The 18,318-nt window shown below is 46.7% G+C and overlaps 1 protein-coding gene across 5 annotated transcripts in view; it reads left to right on the top strand.

Annotated features, from left to right (window-relative positions):
* The window catches only part of DOCK10 (dedicator of cytokinesis 10), a 1,618,956-nt gene that overhangs the window by 777,369 nt on the left and 823,269 nt on the right, over positions 1–18,318 (top strand). For all 5 annotated transcript variants that reach the window (XM_069213493.1, XM_069213489.1, XM_069213490.1 and 2 more), the window contains exons 6-7: positions 3,679–3,804; positions 4,128–4,262. In XM_069213493.1, the coding sequence (XP_069069594.1) occupies positions 3,679–3,804; positions 4,128–4,262 (261 nt within the window). The remainder of the gene's footprint in view (positions 1–3,678; positions 3,805–4,127; positions 4,263–18,318) is intronic.

Here is an 18,318-nt window from a genome sequence, read left to right as displayed (position 1 = left end):
ATTTCCTTTCCTGTGGTGTGAAGCCTTCATCGCTAGAGGGCCCAGTAATCTAGTGGGCCCGGTAAGATAGCTTGTATGGATGAAGACAGAAGGCCCACTATCCTGGCTATCTGTCGCAAGGTGGGCCTGTCTCTCTTGAGCACTTTGGATATCTCTTTCTTGATCTTGGAGATCTTGTTCCCCGGAAGTTTCAGCGTTGCTGACTTAGTGTCCACTACAAACTCCAAGAAGGTTGTGGATTGTGATGGAAGGATCATAGACTTCTCCCCGTTGATAACAAATCTGAGATCCTGAAGCAGGGCAATAGTCATGTTCACGTAATCCAGCAGCTGAGTACGTGATTGATCCATCAAAAGTATATTGTATACATTTTTTGTCTGACACCCTGAGTCTTCAGGTACTCCACCACTGGTTTCAACAACTTCGTGAAGGACCATGGTCGCACGATAGGCCGAAGGGTAGATACCGGAATTCATAAATTAGGTCCTGCCATTGAAATTGCAGAAAACGCCGGTGAGGCAGGAAGATTGAGACCGTGAGGTAAGCATCCTTGAGGTTCAGACGAACCAACCAGTCCACTTGGTGCAGAGGCCCCTGAGAAGATGGATACCCTCGATCCTGAAGTGCAGGTAGACCACCCATTCGTTGAACTCCTTCAGGTTTATCACGGGTCGAAATCCCTTGTCCTTCTTCTCGGCCAAGAATATATTACTCAAGAAACCCCTCGGATGAAGGGTCGTTTGGGTAATGGCCTCTTTGCCAAGAAGATGTATTTCCGCGTCTATCAGTTGAGATTCCTGTAAATTGAATCGGATGGGGTGAGGCCTCACACGTTGCATAGGGGTCCCAAAGAACCCTATGTGGAAACCTTCCACCGTCTTCAACACCCAAGGGTTGGATGTAATCCGTGCCCAGTTCTCTAAGTATAGACTGATTCTCCCTCCCAGACTTTGAGGGAAAAAAAGAGGGGTGCTTACCGCCGCCACCTCCGAGAGCATTGGAGCCTCCTCGGGTGAAGTGGGAGGGACGGCCTCTACCGGAACCTCAGTTGGGGAAGAAGGCACCTTGTCTCCCATTGTTCCAGCCTTTGTTGCAGCGCGCTTGAGATCTGGAGGGGCCTGGTTGCGGGGAACGGCCGGTGGAGTGACCCCTGCCTCTTCTGGCCCCATGGAAAACATTCCCAGGAAAAATCTTTCACATGGAGGATTGCGCTTTGTCCAGAGCTGAAAAGGTAGCCACAAACTTCCCGAACTCTTTTACAAAAGGGTCCCCAAACAGATTGCTTTGTGCGATCGCACCTGCCTCGGAGCTAGCTAACTCCCCCAATTTGGGATAAAATTTTATTAGGAGGGAGCAACGTCTCCCCGCAGAGATGGCGCAATTCGCATTCCCGAGCAGACAAACTGGCCGTTGAGCCCATCCCTCGACAACATCGGTTGACATAGCCACTCTTGATAGTCTGGCCAACTCTGCCAGTTCAATTATTTTCAACAATGGCCCAGGACGTCCAAAAGTTTATCCTGCCAAGCCCGCCAGGAGCGATCAATCCCTTTCTTGGGATCATGCATGTACTTGGAAAAAAAGGTGCACAATTTGGGGTCGATGGACGGAGTGACTGCCACTTTGTCTTCAAGGGCGGGTCTGGGGCATTCCGCACAAAGGAGGGCCCTAACCTCCTTCTCTAAAGTGTGCAGAATTGTTTTGGCCACATAAGGTGCAACTTTAGGGTCAGGGACCCAATCTGAGGACCTTAGATGATATATGTCCTCAGGGTCAAACATATCAGAATCGTCCAGTCCCTCCTCCTCTAGGCTAGAGGTGATTGCTGATGGGTGCCAAGGTCTGCCCAAAACGCGCCCCTCGTCTGATGAGCCCTCATCATCAGTGTCACGTCCCTCCAGAACAGGGCGATCCCATGAAGGGATCTATCAATAGGGAAGCTGCACTGCCATGCTCTCTGGGTGTAGCATCCTCCCGGCAGGGTATGTTTCAGAGTGTCCACGCACTCTTACGGAAGGTCTCTCTCAACTTGTTGAAACTGTCCAGGTGACCCACATCACGCTTAGTTGGTCTAGAGGAGGCGACACTATTAGAGGTACTGGCCCTCGTACCTGAGTCCCCGAAAATTCCAGGGACGTTAGACACCTGGTCCATTAATCTGTCCACTCTATCCTGCAGGGGTACTAAAGCCTTAGCAACTGCGTGCAAAAGGAGGTTGTCCACTCCAGCCGGTAATTGTCTCTAAAGTGGCCACACTTCCTCTGCCACTAAGGAAGGAGCATAGGAATAGTCCTTAAAGGACTCCATCCAAATCTGTTTTAGGGCCTTAGGGACAGAAAAAAATATATATATATATTGTACTCCCTTAGTGGAGTGTAATGTTTATAGGGGTGAGAGCACCAGATGTCACCCAAATGATAAATGACTGAAGGGCAGCCCCCTCGCTGTGCTCCACAGAGAAAAGTGGTTGATTGCCACACCTGTATAATCCAACACAGAATATTCTCAGCAGGCCCAGCCTGCACCTACCGCGAGCACGGTGTCAGCGAGGGTTGGGGCAATAAACTGTTCAAAACCGCGAGGGCAGGGTTTGAACAATCCCCACACACGTCAGCAGGCCGCGAAAACGCTAATGAAGCGCTGAAGCGTGACCTGTCAAATGCTCACCAGAGTACGAAAACAACGCTCAATCGTGCCCCCAGCGGCTCTGGATGTTACCGCACTGTGCGCTCAGGCCACAGCCTACCGCGCATTTCACCATAATATAAATATATGCCGTAACAAAAAACACAGTAAAAGCGCTCAGTACAATACGCAAGACAAGGCAATCCCCGACAACCCCGTAAAAGAGTGAGAAGGAAGCGAGGACTTAGCTGACGGGCAGCAGTGAAGAACGAGGAAGGACTGCTTCCACATTCCATTTATATGGACATTCGGATGGACACTGGATTGGTTTACTGGTTGTTATGGTTATGATCATGGGAATCATGGGAGTTGGTGTTTCTTTAACATTTTATTATTTGAACTTTGAACTTGCTGTATATTAATAAAGTGAAGAAAGGACTGCATAATCCTCACCTCCGGGCCTGACATAGAATGAGCCTTCTCCCCAGTCCACAGGGCAGACATGAAGTTGTTGCATCTGCGACCTCATGAGCTTTGTTGTCTGTCTTTTAGTTCCACAACGGCCACCAGCATAGAAACAAAAAACCGACAAGAGCCCTCATTTCAGTCAAACAGCAAGTCAAGTGCGGCACCAGTTACACCACCGTAAATCACTGCATAGTGCTGTCTCCGCCATTACTTTAAACTGTCTGTGTTCTCAGTTTATCTGCAATATGTTAATCAGTCTTCATAAAACAGTAAGCACAGTCTTGGTGGAAAACGCCATGACGACAATTGTTAGGTTTTTCATAAGGCCATTGAGGGTATTTTCATATAATCAGATTAAGGGGAAAGGCTTCAGTTTCATTTGGAAGATTGATGGTAAATGTTATTGTTTTCGTTGGCTTTGCCCTGCCAAGGGTTAAATCTTTTACCTGAAATCTAGTATTGCGATTTTAACCGAGATAAAAGTATTAGATGAGAAAAGCAAGCCAAGCCGCTCGTGTGTTTTCTTGTTTAGTTTAAACTCATGAATGTAAACTAGTGTTTGACAAATAATGTCACTTTTTCTAGGATACAACATCCCTCTCGTCTTCTAAAGGAGGCAGTGGAGGAGGCGGCGGATCCGGCGCTTTCAAATCTGGCTGGCTTTATAAAGGGAATTTTAACAGCACTGTAAACAACAGCATCACTGTCCGGGTAAGACGACAATGCCACTCTGTCTCATCGCCTATTTTCCCTCCACATTCCCCGCGGTCGTAGGATAGCCCTGTTTGCTTTGCATGTTTCCATTTGCATGGACAGTAATGGTTTAAACAACATTTCTGCTGCAAGTTTAATACACACACACACACACACATATATATATATATATATATATATATATATATATATATATATATATATATATATTAGGTTGCATGAGGAAGGCATATATTTATTTTTCTTTAAAAGGTTAGTAGTTGGATGAAATATTAACAATGATGAAGCCTAATACAATAATATTTTATTTTGCATTTCAGTCTTTTAAAAAACGCTACTTTCAGCTGACTAGGCTGTCGGATAATTCTTACATAATGAATTTTTACAAAGATGAAAAAATATCCAAGGAGCCAAAGGGTTGCATTTTTTTAGATTCTTGCACTGGAGTTATACAGGTAAGCCAAGCGGCCAGTTTATCAGTTGCCTGTGAGTTTTTTTTGGTTTGATTTACTCTGTTGTTTTCCTGAAATGTGCCTACTGTGCCTTTGGAATGGAATCTGTAATTCTAGATATTAAATGCTACACTCTGTGGTAAAGAGAAATGCAGATGCAGTCAATTCAATTGCCAACTAGTTTCAAAGAACATAATTTGCTATTCAGGTTTGGAATGTAATTAGATGTGCACTTTTTGTCATGAAGGAATCTCACCATCTTAACCACTTCGCTGCCAGGCCTTTTCCCCCTCCTGTGCCAGGCCTTTTTTTGCCTATTTGGGGCAGTTCGCGCTTAGGCCCGCATAACTTTTTGTCCACATAAGCTAACCAAGCCAAATTTGCGTCCTTTTTTTCCAACATCCTAGGGATTCTGGAGGTACCCAGACTTTGTGGGTTCCCCTGAAAGAGGCCAAGAAATTGGCCAGAATACAGGGAAAATTTTGTTTTTTTCAAAAAAATTGGAAAAAGTGGCTGCAGAAGAAGGCTTGTGGTTTTTCCCCTGAAAATGGCATCAACAAAGGGTTTGCGGTGCTAAACTCAGCAGCTTCCCAGCTTTCAGGAACAGGCAGACTTGAATCAGAAAACCCAATTTTCCAACACAATTTTGGCATTTTTCTGGGACATACCCCATTTTTGCAATTTTTTGTGCTTTCAGCCTCCTTCCAGTCAGTGACAGAAATGGGCATGAAACCAATGCTGGATCCCAGACACCTAAACATTTCTGAAACCTAGACAAAATTCTGAATTCAGCAAGGGGTCATTTGTGTAGATCCTACAAGGGTTTCCTACAGGAAATAACAACTGAAAAAGAAAAATATTGAAATTTAGGTGAAAAAAACATAAATGTTTCTCTACGTTTTACTCTGTAACTTTTCCCTGCAATGTCAGATTATCGAAAGCAATATACCGTTACGTCTGCTGGACTCCTCTGGTTGCGGGGATATATAGGGCTTGTAGGTTCATCAAGAATCCGAGGAACCCAGAGCCAATAAATGAGCTGCACCCTGACGTGCGTTTTCATTCTATAACGGGTATACAGCCATTCATTTGCTGAAATATAAAGAGTAAAAAATTGCTATCAAGAAAACCTTTGTATTTCCAAAAAGGGCACAAGATAAGGTGTTGAGGAGCAGTGGTTATTTGCACATCTCTGAATTCCGGGGTGACCATACTAGCATGTGAATTACAGGGCTTTTCTCAAATAGATGTCTTTTTTACACACTCTCCTATATTTGGAAGGAAAAAATGTAGAGAAAGACAAGGGGCAATAACACTTGTTTTGCTAATCTATGTTCCCCCAAGTCTCCCGATAAAAATGATACCTCACTTGTGTGGGTAGGCCTAGCGCCCGCGACAGGAAAGCGCAACGTGGACACATCCAAATTTTTGGAAGACAACAGAGGTGTTTTTTGCGAAGTGCCTACCTGTAGATTTCGGCCTCTAGCTCAGCCGGCACCTAGGGAAACCTACCAAACCTGTGCATTTCTGAAAACTAGAGACCTAGGGGAATCCAAGGAGGGGTGACTTGCGGTGCTCGGACCAGGTTCTGTTACCCAGAATCCTTTGCAAACCTCAAAATTTGGCTAAAAAAACACATGTTCCTCACATTTCTGTGGTAGAAAGTTCTGGAATCTGAGAGGAGCTAAAAATTTCCTTCCACGCAGCGTTCCCCCAAGTCTCCCGATAAAAATGATACCTCACTTGCGTGGGTAGGCCTAGCGCCGGCGACAGGAAACACCCCAAAGCGCAACGTGGACACATCCTAAATTTTGGAAAAAAACAGAGGTGTTTTTTGCGAAGTGCCTACCTGTAGATTTTGGCCTCTAGCTCAGCCGGCACCTAGGGAAACCTACCAACCCTGTGCATTTCTGAAAACTAGAGACCTAGGGGAATCCAAGCAGGGGTGACTTGCGGGGCTCGGACCAGGTTCTGTTACCCAGAATCCTTTGCAAACCTCAAAATTTGGCTAAAAAAACACATGTTCCTCACATTTCTGTGGCAGAAAGTTCTGGAATCTGAGAGGAGCTACAAATTTCCTTCCACCCAGCGTTCCCCCAAGTCTCCCGATAAAAATGATACCTCACTTGCGTGGGTAGGCCTAGCGCCGGCGACAGGAAACACCCCAAAGCGCAACGTGGACACATCCTAAATTTTGGAAAAAAACAGAGGTGTTTTTTGCGAAGTGCCTACCTGTAGATTTTGGCCTCTAGCTCAGCCGGCACCTAGGGAAACCTACCAAACCTGTGCATTTCTGAAAACTAGAGACCTAGGGGAATCCAAGGAGGGGTGACTTGCGGGGCTCGGACCAGGTTCTGTTACCCAGAATCCTTTGCAAACCTTAAAATTTGGCTAAAAAAACACATGTTCCTCACATTTCTGTGGCAGAAAGTTCTGGAATCTGAGAGGAGCTACAAATTTCCTTCCACCCAGCGTTCCCCCAAGTCTCCCGATAAAAATGATACCTCACTTGCATGGGTAGGCCTAGCGCCCGCGACAGGAAATGGCCCAAAACACAACCTGGACACATCACATTTTTTCATAGAAAACAGGGCCTACCTGTGGATTTTGGCCTCTAGCTCAGCCGGCACCTGGGGAAACCTAGCAAACCAGCGCATTTTTGAAAACTAGAAACCCAGGGGAATCCAAGCTGGGGTGAATTGTGGGGCTCTGACCAGGTTCTGTTACCCAGAATCCTTTGCAAACCTCAAATTTTGGCTAAAAAAACATGTTTTCCTCACATTTCAGTGACAGAAAGTTCTGGAATCTGAGAGGAGCTACAAATTTCCTTCCACCCAGCGTTCCCCCAAGTCTCCCGATAAAAATGATACCTCACTTGCGTGGGTAGGCCTAGCGCCGGCGACAGGAAACACCCCAAAGCGCAACGTGGACACATCCTAAATTTTGGAAAAAAACAGAGGTGTTTTTTGCGAAGTGCCTACCTGTAGATTTTGGCCTCTAGCTCAGCCGGCACCTAGGGAAACCTACCAAACCTGTGCATTTCTGAAAACTAGAGACCTAGGGGAATCCAAGGAGGGGTGACGTGCGGGGCTCGGACCAGGTTCTGTTACCCAGAATCCTTTGCAAACCTCAAAATTTGGCTAAAAAAACACATGTTCCTCACATTTCTGTGGCAGAAAGTTCTGGAATCTGAGAGGAGCTGCAAATTTCCTTCCACACAGCGTTCCCCCAAGTCTCCCGATAAAAATGATACCTCACTTGCATGGGTAGGCCTAGCGCCGGCGACAGGAAACACCCCAAAGCGCAACGTGGACACATCCTAAATTTTGGAAAAAAACAAAGGTGTTTTTTGCGAAGTGCCTACCTGTAGATTTTGGCCTCTAGCTCAGCCGGCACCTAGGGAAACCTACCAAACCTGTGCATTTCTGAAAACTAGAGACCTAGGGGAATCCAAGGAGGGGTGACTTGCGGGGCTCGGACCAGGTTCTGTTACCCAGAATCCTTTGCAAACCTCAAAATTTGGCTAATAAAACACATGTTTCTCACATTTCGGTGACAGAAAGTTCTGGAATCTAAGAGGAGCCACAAATTTCCTTCCACCCAGCGTTCCCCCAAGTCTCCCGATAAAAATGATACCTCACTTGTGTGGGTAGGCCTAGCGCCCGCGACAGGAAATGGCCCAAAACACAACCTGGACACATCACATTTTTTCATAGAAAACAGGGCCTACCTGTGGATTTTGGCCTCTAGCTCAGCCGGCACCTGGGGAAACCTAGCAAACCAGCGCATTTTTGAAAACTAGAAACCCAGGGGAATCCAAGCTGGGGTGAATTGTGGGGCTCTGACCAGGTTCTGTTACCCAGAATCCTTTGCAAACCTCAAATTTTGGCTAAAAAAACATGTTTTCCTCACATTTCAGTGACAGAAAGTTCTGGAATCTGAGAGGAGCCACAAATTTCCTTCCACCTAGCGTTCCCCCAAGTCTCCCGATAAAAATGATACCTCACTGGTGTGTGTAGGCCTAGCGCCCGCGACAGGAAATGGCCCAAAACACAACGTGGACACATCACATTTTTTCATAGAAAACAGTGCCTACCTGTGGATTTTGGCCTCTAGCTCAGCCGGGCCCAGGGGGGGCAGAAATGGCCTAAAATAAATGTGTCCCCCACCCCCCAACCCCCCTGCCCCCCCGGGAGCGACCCTTGCCTATGGGGTCGCCCCCCCCTTGCGTGACATTGGTGCCAAAAAAAAAATCCCCGGTGCCTAGTGGTTTCTGCCCCCCTTGGGGGCAGATTGACCTACAATCGGCCAATCTGCCCCCAAGGGGGGCAGAAATGGACTAAATACAATTTGCCCCCCAGGGGAGCGACCCTTGCCTAATGGGTCGCTCCCCATCTCTACAAAAACAAACAAACAAACAAAAAAAAAACACAAAAAAAACAATTTGCCCTGGCGCCTAGAGGTTTCTGCCCCCCCCGGGGGCAGATCGGCCTAATACCAATAGGCCGATCTGCCCCCAGGGGGGGCAGAAATGGCCTAAAATAAATTTGCCCCCCCAACCCCCCCGGGGAGCGACCCTTGCCTGCAAGGTCGCTCCCCTTGCGTGACGGCGCAAAAAAAAGATCCCTGGTGCCTAGTGGTTTCTGCCCCCCTTGGGGGCAGATTGACCTACAATCGGCCAATCTGCCCCCAAAGGGGGCAGAAATGGTCTAAATACAATTTGCCCCCCAGGGGAGCGACCCTTGCCTAATGTGTCGCTCCCCATCTCTAAAAAAACAAACAAACAAAAACAAAACCCACACAAAAAAAAATTTGCCCTGGCGCCTAAAGGTTTCTGCCCCCCCGGGGGCAGATCGGCCTAATACCAATAGGCCGATCTGCCCCCAGGGGGGCAGAAATGGCCTAAATTAAATTTGCCCCCCCACCCCCGCCGGGGAGCGACCCTTGCCTGCAAGGTCGCTCCCCTTGCGTGACGGCGCAAAAAAAAGATCCCTGGTGCCTAGTGGTTTCTGCCCCCATTGGGGGCAGATTGACCTACAATCGGCCAATCTGCCCCCAAAGGGGGCAGAAATGGTCTAAATACAATTTGCCCCCCAGGGGAGCGACCCTTGCCTAATGCGTCGCTCCCCATCTCTAAAAAAAAAAACAAACAAAAAAAAACCACAAGAAAACTATTTGCCCAGGCGCCTAGAGGTTTCTGCCCCCCCCTGTGGGCAGATCGGCCTAATACTAATAGGCCGATCTGCCCCCAGGGGGGGCAGAAATGGCCTAAAATAAATTTGCCCCCCTCACCCCCCCCCCTGGGGAGCGACCCTTGCCTACAAGGTCGCTCCCCTTGCGTGACGGCGCAAAAAAAAAGATCCCTGGTGCCTAGTGGTTTCTGCCCCCCTTGGGGGCAGATTGACCTAAAATCGGCCGATCTGCCCCCAAAGCGGGCAGAAATGGCCTAAATACAATTTGCCCCTCCAGGGGAGCGACCCTTGCCTAAGGGGACGCTCCCCATCTGTAAAACACAACAACAACAAAAATCCCTGGTGCCTAGTGGTTTCTGCCCCCCGAGGGGGCAGATCGGCCTAATAAAAATAGGCTGATCTGCCCCCATGGGGGGCAGAAATGGCCTAAAATAAATTTGCCCCCCATGGGAACGACCCTTGCCTAAGGGGTCGCTCCCCTTACGTGAAAAACAAACAAACAAACCAAAAAAACTCCCTGGTGTCTAGTGGTTTCTGCCCCCCTTGGGGGCAGATTGGCCTCATAAAAATAAGCCAATCTGCCCCCAAAGGGGGCAGAAATGGCCTAAGTATAATTTCCCCCCTATGGGAGCGACCCTTGCCTAAGGGGTCGCATCCCACACCTAAAACACAAAAGAAAACAAATCAAAAAAATAAAAATAAAAAAGTATCCCTGGTGTCTAGAGGTTTCTGCCCCCCCAGGGGGCAGATCGGCCTATTATTAGGCCGATCTGCCCCCAGGGGGGGCAGAAAAGGCCTTAAAAAAAAATGACCCCCTGGGAGCGACCCTTGCCCAAGGGGTCGCTCCCTTCTGTCAATTTCATCTAAAAAAAAAAAAATCCCTGGTGTCTAGTGGGGTTTCAAAAGCCGGATTGCTTGGAATCCGGCTTTTGAAACCCTCGGAGAGACTTCAAAGGGAAGGAAATACATTTCCTTCCCTTTGAAGCCCCTCCGGGCCTCCCCCACGTGATCGAAAGAGAAATGCTGAGCATTTCTCTTTCGATCGCGCTGGAAGCTCTGCTTCCAGCGCGATGGGGGAGGTTGTGTGATTGTCAGCGCGCGCTCGCGCGCTGACGTCACAGGGGGGGTGGGGGGGGCCGGGGGTTGAAGGGGAAGGGATTCCCCGGTCAGCCCTGACCTAGGGGGGTGGGGGGGCGGCCCTCGGGAGGAGCGCTAGCGCTTCTCCCGAGGGAAGCCTTCAGGACGTAATGGTTACGTCCATGGCGCCACACGGGCGCTGCCATGGACGTAACCATTACGTCCGTGGCGGGGAAGGGGTTAAAATGTGTGTCCACTTTGAGTAGAGATGACGGCTTGTCTGATGCCTGCAGTGTCTAATTTGTAATACCAGAAGTGATGGTCCCCACATTTTTTATAAGGATCCGCGAGTTTGAGCTAGGAGTGGGTGTTGTATGGGGAGGAAATCCCTATCCTACTCCCTGCCCTCTGGTGCATACATTAGGCCTGCCAACGGAAATGATTTCATGACACCCAGGAGGGTGAACTACAGTCCTTCCTTTTTTCCGTTATGGTTTGTGGATATAGAAGAAGGACTGTTAATACAACAAATGGTAAGGGCTAACTAATTGTTGTCCTTGATGGTGTTTTTTGATAAACAACGTTATTTGATGCATAATAAGTTTTAGATAGTAAATGTTTATAATAAGTGCTACTTATGGCTGCTGGATTTAAGTATCAACAGAGGAGCAAAATATGCAGCAGGTTTGCTCAAATTTTATGACAAGACCGGAGGCTCCTATTATGCTTTTCTTTTCTTGTTTAATTTAACAGCAGCTGCAGTCAAGAATTACAATTCCCATGAGGCAACGAAAAAGTGGCCAATGGGAACAAAGAAGTAGTCACAGTAATACACCAATCACCAACAGGGTGGTCCTATAATACATATCTTGACTGAGAACAGCCCTCTCTTCTTGCTGCTCGCAGTCAAGATAAGTATTTGTTTCTTTATTTACTATATTGTAATTTGTATTTATTGTATACTTTATTTGCGATTCCTCGACCGTTTCTGTGGGTTCGCACGCGTTATTGTATTGCGCTTCATTGCCTTTGCTCAGTCGGCTTGTAGCCACATTTTGCTCCCCGCCGCGCGCTACTCAAACGTTCGTTTTTTCTGTTTCTCTTCAGCGCGACTGCCATTTTATACGCGATCGCGGTGAAGAGTCGGAATACGTGTTTCTGCTCACCATCAAGAGCGCGTTTCCTGCTTCTTTTCCTGGCTGCCAGTTCCGGGTTATCAGCCGGACCTTCCAACGGCTTCTAAGGGACTGCCTATTCCCTTCAACATTTCCTGGTGCCTTTTTTCCCTGCCCAGAGGCGGAGTTTAGTCTCTCTCCAGCCGGCCTGAGAAGAAATTAACCCTGTCATCACCATTTCCTATTTCCGTCAGTTTATACCTCTAAATTCTGTTTTAATATGGATAGCTCCCCATTTTCCCATGCTGTCACAGAGGAGGAAGAAATGATTAAAGAAAATCTCAATGATTTCATTCAATCTTCAGTGGAACAAGCAGTCTCTGCTTCTATTGATAAATTATCTAAGACATTAGAAAATTCAGTTGTACAATTAATGTCTAAGACGGTGTTGGCCCACTCTACGGGGGAAGGCATAGAGCGTCGGGGAATTTAACAAATAAAACAACGCTTTTGAGTAGTGAGGATTCCTCACACAAGGCGGAGGATGCGGTTCCTCAAAGGCTTCCCTTAAGGGAGGGGATACTGTTAAAAAATCATAAAAAAAATGTGCAACCAAAACAAAACACATTACTCCCATTGTAATTTCTAAGATTTTAGACACTGATGACGATGATGCACATGATAATTACCTGGATTCCGATATTTCTGATATTCCTCTTAAAAAAGCAAAAACGCAAACCCTTTCGGGTTCTAAAACAAGTAGGGTTTTTGACTTCGAGCGTGAACCCATGTTTAATCGCAACGACATTCAGCACCCGCTCTCTACCGAGTGGTTACCTGCGGAGCATGTGGCAGAATATCTGACCCCTTAATTACGCTCTCCCCTTGACAAACAGGTCAGGTCAAAGCTCAGGTCAGATTGTCCACGTCCTTCCCTTCCTTCAAAGATTACAACTACTCCTATTATAGACACTTCCCTCATTACCTTTTTTTTCCAAATTCGGAAAGGACCTGCAAAAGGGAGTGGACAAGGCCTGGTCTACCTGCCAGGATAAGCTTTTGGATGTGGTGGGCCCCTTATCCCTTATTTTTGACATGGCAGAAGCAGCCCGCTTGGACAATGAGGCCTTGATCCTGTTGAACTCTCATTGTGGGTGCAACAGGCCATTTGTTTATTAGGGAACGCTAATTGTGTTATAACCCATGAGCGTAGGAAAGGATTGTTGCTCAAGTTGGATCCTAAGCTCGTCAGTTTGGCAATCTCTGACCCGGGGGTCAAAGCGGAAGGTTGTCTATTTGGAGACTCGTTCATCAAAGAACTCAGTAAATACGTGGCCACGTTCGCTTCCCTGGACAAAGCCCAGCAATCTTTAAAAAAGGTGTTTTCCAGTCGGGTTTTCTCCAGGGCCGGCAGCGGCAGGAACCGCTTTGCAGGCCGATCATACAGCAACCAAGGTTCCTGTGGTGCCTACGCCAGCTCTTACCAGGAATGCAAGCCTCAGTTTTACCCTCAGAAGAACCGAGGATTCGGGAGCAGAGGCAGCAGAGGCTCCCGTTTCTCTTCCCACCCTTGTAAGTCATCCCATTACTATTCCGGTGGGAGGTCGCCTTGCTTTATTCCTTCCAAAATGGCAGACCCTCTCACAGCGGACCCTTGGGTTTTGACCACAGTTCAGGGTTACACTATGGAGCTTTACTCAGAGCCTTTTCAGGCAAACTTCCCTCATCCACCCCAGTTCACGTCGGAAATGGAAAACATGATTTCCATGGAAATTCAATTGCTTCTCCAAAAGCGAGCTATTGTCCCTTGTTCCCTCGATCCTTCGGGGTTTGTCAGTTCAGTTTTTCTAGTTCAAAAGAAAAACAAGAAGATGTGTCTGGTGATCAATCTCAAATCCTTCAACCAATTTGTGGTTTATCGTCACTTCAAGATGGAAACCATCCTACATCTCAGAGACTCTCTTCTTAAAGGCGATTGGATGGTTCGTTTAGACCTCCAGGAAGCTTATCTCGCTGTGCCTATGCATCCAACTTCAAGAAATTTTTTGCAGTTCCAATGGCACGGTCAAATGTATCACTTTTCGTCCCTTCCTTTCGGCCTGTCTTCCGCCCCTTGGTGTTTCACAAAACCTATGAAACCAGTGGTAGCCTTCCTCAGAGCTCAGGGAGTCAGACTAATTATCTACCTAGGCGACATCCTCCTCATGAACCAAAATCACTCAACCCTTCTCGATCACGTTCATTTAACCTCTTCGCTTCTATCCGATCTAGGTTTTATTATCAACGACGAGAAATCTTCCCTGATTCCAGTCCAAAGAATCGAGTTCTTAGGTTTCCTAGTGGATTCCGTGTCTGCCATTCTTCTTCTTCCATCGGCAAAAATAATGTCTATCAAGTCAGAAATTCTTCAGACTTTACGCAGTTCTCGCCTTTCCATCAGATCCCTGGCAAGAATTGTAGGCCTTCTATCCTCTTCAATTCAGGCCATCTTTCCAGGCCCATTACATTATCGAGCTCTCCAAAGACTAAAGATTCGTCATCTTCAAAAAGGGTTGGCTTATTCGGACCCCGTTATCCTAGATCAAGACTCGCGTACAGAATTGCAGTGGTGGATAGACCATTTAGACACTTGGAACGGCAGGACTATTTTGCGTCAGCCCCAGATCTTGTATTAGAATCAGATGCAAGGTTGCTGGGTTGGGGAGCCCGGCGTGGTCTAATCTGGACTGGAGGCACATGGTCTCTAGAGTAGTCCAAGTTCCACATAAATTGTTTAGAGATGCTTGCCATGTCCTTTGCGATCAAAAGCCTTGCAAGAGACAGAGTTTGTTGTTCAATTCTGCTCAGAATGGACAACATTTCAATGGTTCGTTACATAAACCAGTTAGGAGGAACAACGTCCAAACCTTTAGCGGAATTAGTGAAAGGGTTTTGGGATTTTTGTCTTCAAAACAAAATTTCATTTCAAGCAGAATACTTACCAGGCAATCTCAATGCGGTGGCAGATTGGCATTCTCGTCATTTTTGAGACTCAAGCAACTGTAAACTTAATCGCAGCGTTTTCCAATCCCTCCTCCGCAGATGGGGGCCTTTTCGCGTAGATCTTTTCGCTTCCCGCCTCAATGTGCACCTTCCGCAGTTCTTCAGTTAGCACCTGGATCCCTCGGCGTTAGCATTCAATGCTTTTTCTCAGGATTGGTCAACCTCCCTCAATTATGCCTTCCCTCCTTTCATGCTGATTGCGCATCTGCTAGCGCAGTTTCGTTGTCAACAGGCTACATTGGTTCTCGTTTCTCCCTTTTGGCGGTCTCAGGTGTGGTTTCCCACTCTTCTGGAACTATCAATCGAACCCCTGTTTCTTATCCCTTCCTTCCCGGATCTACTCTCCAGTCCCCTCGGTCTTCCTCATCCCCTCATCCTAGACAATCTCCTAACCCTTTCAGTATGGAAAATATCAGGGAATCCCACTCTTTCCCTTCTATTTCGGCAGAGGCTTCAAACCTCATTGAGCTTTCCTGGGCTCCTGGAACAAAAAAGGTGTATAAATCAGCTTGGTCTCTCTGGCATAGCTGGGGTCTGGGAAAACACATTGATCCCATTACAGCAGATGTAACTTTCATAGTCAATTTTCTTGCAGAAGCTAGCAAAGGTAAGACTTATCGTACTATAAACTCATATAGGTCTACTATATCTTCTTCACACATTTACAGCAACGGAAAACCAATCGGCAAGCATCCTTTGGTGTGTTGCCTTTTAAAGAGAGGAACATTTTCTAATTCCACTAAACCTAAATACAGTTCTTTATGGGATGTAAATGTTGTCTTTAATTTGTTTTTGTCTTGGCTGCACAATGAGTTGCTACCTGTCAAAAAATTATCGGCCAAGCTGGCCGTGTTGTTGTGCCTTGTTTCTTTTAAACGTCTTTCTGATGTAAGAGCACTAGACATTACAGCACATTCTTTTACTCCAACAGGTGTTCTATTCAATGTTCACAGACGTACAAAAACTGGTCTTTCCTCAGTCTTTTATCCTTATTTTCCAGACCACCCTAAATTATGTGTTGGCCAGTGTTTAAAGGTTTACGAGCATCAGACAGCCGATTTGAGGACTTCTTCCTCATCCCAACTCCTGATTTCTTTCAGGAAGACTTACAAACCTGCCTCTTCTCCTACTCTAGCTCGTTGGGTCAGATGGATTATGAATCTGGCAGGTATTGATACGTCCGCTTTCGGGGCTCATTCCACTAGGGGAGCTATGGCTTCCAAAGCTTTTTGGGCTGGCTCCCGTTTGGAGGACATTCTCAGATCAACTGACTGGTCTAATGATAATGTGTTCAGAATGTTTTATTGCAGGCCTGTTCACCATACTTCGCTAGGCGTTATTAATTTGCTCTAAAATAGCATAATAGGAGCCTCCGGTCTTGTCATAAAATGTAGATTTTCCTAGTAAATTTATGAAGGAAAGTCTTAATTTTATTAAAGACACGGAGGCGAGTATTATCCCACCACCTACAAATTCTAATGCTTATTATTTTTGTTCCTTCCCAGAAACATCTTCAGCGACTCCACAAACTTCCTCTTAAGGATTTCAACATTCACCACCACGTTTCTGGTACTGCCTCACCTACGGCGTTCGATTCCAAGTTTCAGATCCCAGGGTTCAAGATCTTCCACGTTCTATATCTAGACTTTTGACTGTGGTTCAAGAACTTTTGTCGGTGTTCATGGCATTATGTATCTGTTGTTCCATTATTCCACTGTTTATTACCTCTTAAGCTTGCATAAGAAAAGAGGGCTGTTCTCAGTCAAGATATGTATTATAGGGCCACCCTGTTGGTGATTGGTGTGTTACTGTGACTACTTCTTTGTTCCCAGTGGCCACTTTTTCGTTGCCTCATGGGAATTGTAGTCCTTGACTGCAGCTGCTGTTAAATTAAACAAGAAAAGCTCCAAAGGCCATAGACAGCATGGGTTGGGTGGTTATAGGTGTTGGCCTCAGGGTGTGGCCACAGGCCAGGCCCTGTTGCTAACCCCAGCCGTGCACGGCCAAAGACTGTGCGTGGCGGTGGTTGGATTAACGCATAGTAATAAAAAGTACTATACATTAAAAAAACATAGAAATTCAGTGAAAAAAACAAAGGTTACAGGGACGTTATAATTAGGAAACAGAATTGAAAAAAGGTCACAAGTTATAGTAACTTGAGATAACTGTAACTATAACTGGTGAATTTCTATGAATTGGTACATTTAAAATGTGAGCCTAACTATAACATTCCTATAACCTTTTAAATGAATATGTATCTATGTAGGAATGCAGATGCTCTGAGGTTCTCAACTCGATTGGCGTCCACTACTTAACGAGGTGGAAGCCATTTTAGGACTTGGTCCTGAGTCCTAAAAAGAATAACAACGCAAAAAATTACACATGGAGGCAGGGTAGGAATACTCTGATCCCCTAGGCCTGGTGGAGGGACCTCACCTTGGGCCAAAAATGTTTAAAAACATTGCCATGAATGATCCGCTAATCTGCAGCATTAACAAAAAAAATATAAGCAAGTGTGGTTTCCTGCACTTATTTATGTTTTTCAAAGCCCCTCGGGGTGGCCACGTCCCAGGAGAAACAAATACTTCTATATTGGTGGAAGGGGGCACATAAGCCCCCCTCTCCCCAGGCCCATTTCTGCTCCAGCGACCTCATACCCTAGGGCCCAGCTACTCTTCAAAAGTGGGAGGGGGCATGTGGCTCCCTTCCTGGGCTGATTTCAGCCTCGGACTCTATCTGCTGGAGCCCAGCTGTATGCCGCTCCTGCTGGATCCAGAGAGCTGGCTGGGGCTATGGGCCTAGGGGCTCCCTGCACAGCCCCCAATGACAGTGTGGTGGGTGGCTTGGGTGGCCACCAGAACAACCACCCTTTTTTGGCCTGGCCCTACTGATGGGTACCCTAAAGCCAAAATCAGACCATGGAACAGAGCCTTGTGCCCCACTAGCCTCAAAAAATTTGCTGGGCCCCAGGAGATGGGGTCCCCGGGATGAAAATTGGTCTGGGGGGCCACATGAAGGGGACTCGTGCCCAACCCCCTACTGCGCATGGCCAAAGGCATCACTGAATATGTTTAAATAACACTGTTAAAATGACTAAAGACATCGACAATTTATTCTGGCACAATATATTAGGCTTTGTGAATGATCTAAATCGATAGTTGGAGTTTTGTAAGCTGGTCTGTAAGCAGCCAAATGATGCAAAATATTTGATATTTCAGAAGCGTAGCACTTTTGATTGATTTAATTGTTTCTTTACTTATTTTGACCCAAAGAATGGGTGCAGTATGGGTAGGTCACTTGGGAAAAGATAGCAGCTGAAGATCATTGGACAATAGACCCTTGCTTTGAAGGGAAGACGGCTGAGCAAGTATGGTGTTAGGTGGCTATAAAGGGGCTGGCTCAAGGCCTAGCCAGACATGAGAACCTGTGGCCAACTCACTACTGCAACACAGAAAAGTTCAACATCTCCTGTTCCAACAAAATAGTGTCAGGAGTGCCTCATTTTCCCCCTGAATACAGAAAGTTAGCTCTCTAATTGATCGTTAGAGCACTGTGGTAACTCTGCAGTTGATTACTACGGAGTCAACTAGCAGACTGCTGCTGGTGTTGAAACTATGTGTTTCACTTTGCATG

Source organism: Pleurodeles waltl, chromosome 11, assembly GCF_031143425.1.
Source record: "Pleurodeles waltl isolate 20211129_DDA chromosome 11, aPleWal1.hap1.20221129, whole genome shotgun sequence".
NCBI classification, from domain to species: Eukaryota; Metazoa; Chordata; class Amphibia; order Caudata; family Salamandridae; genus Pleurodeles; species Pleurodeles waltl.
The sequence above is the reverse complement of the archived record's forward strand: the minus strand, read 5'-3'. Positions and strand labels throughout refer to the sequence as shown.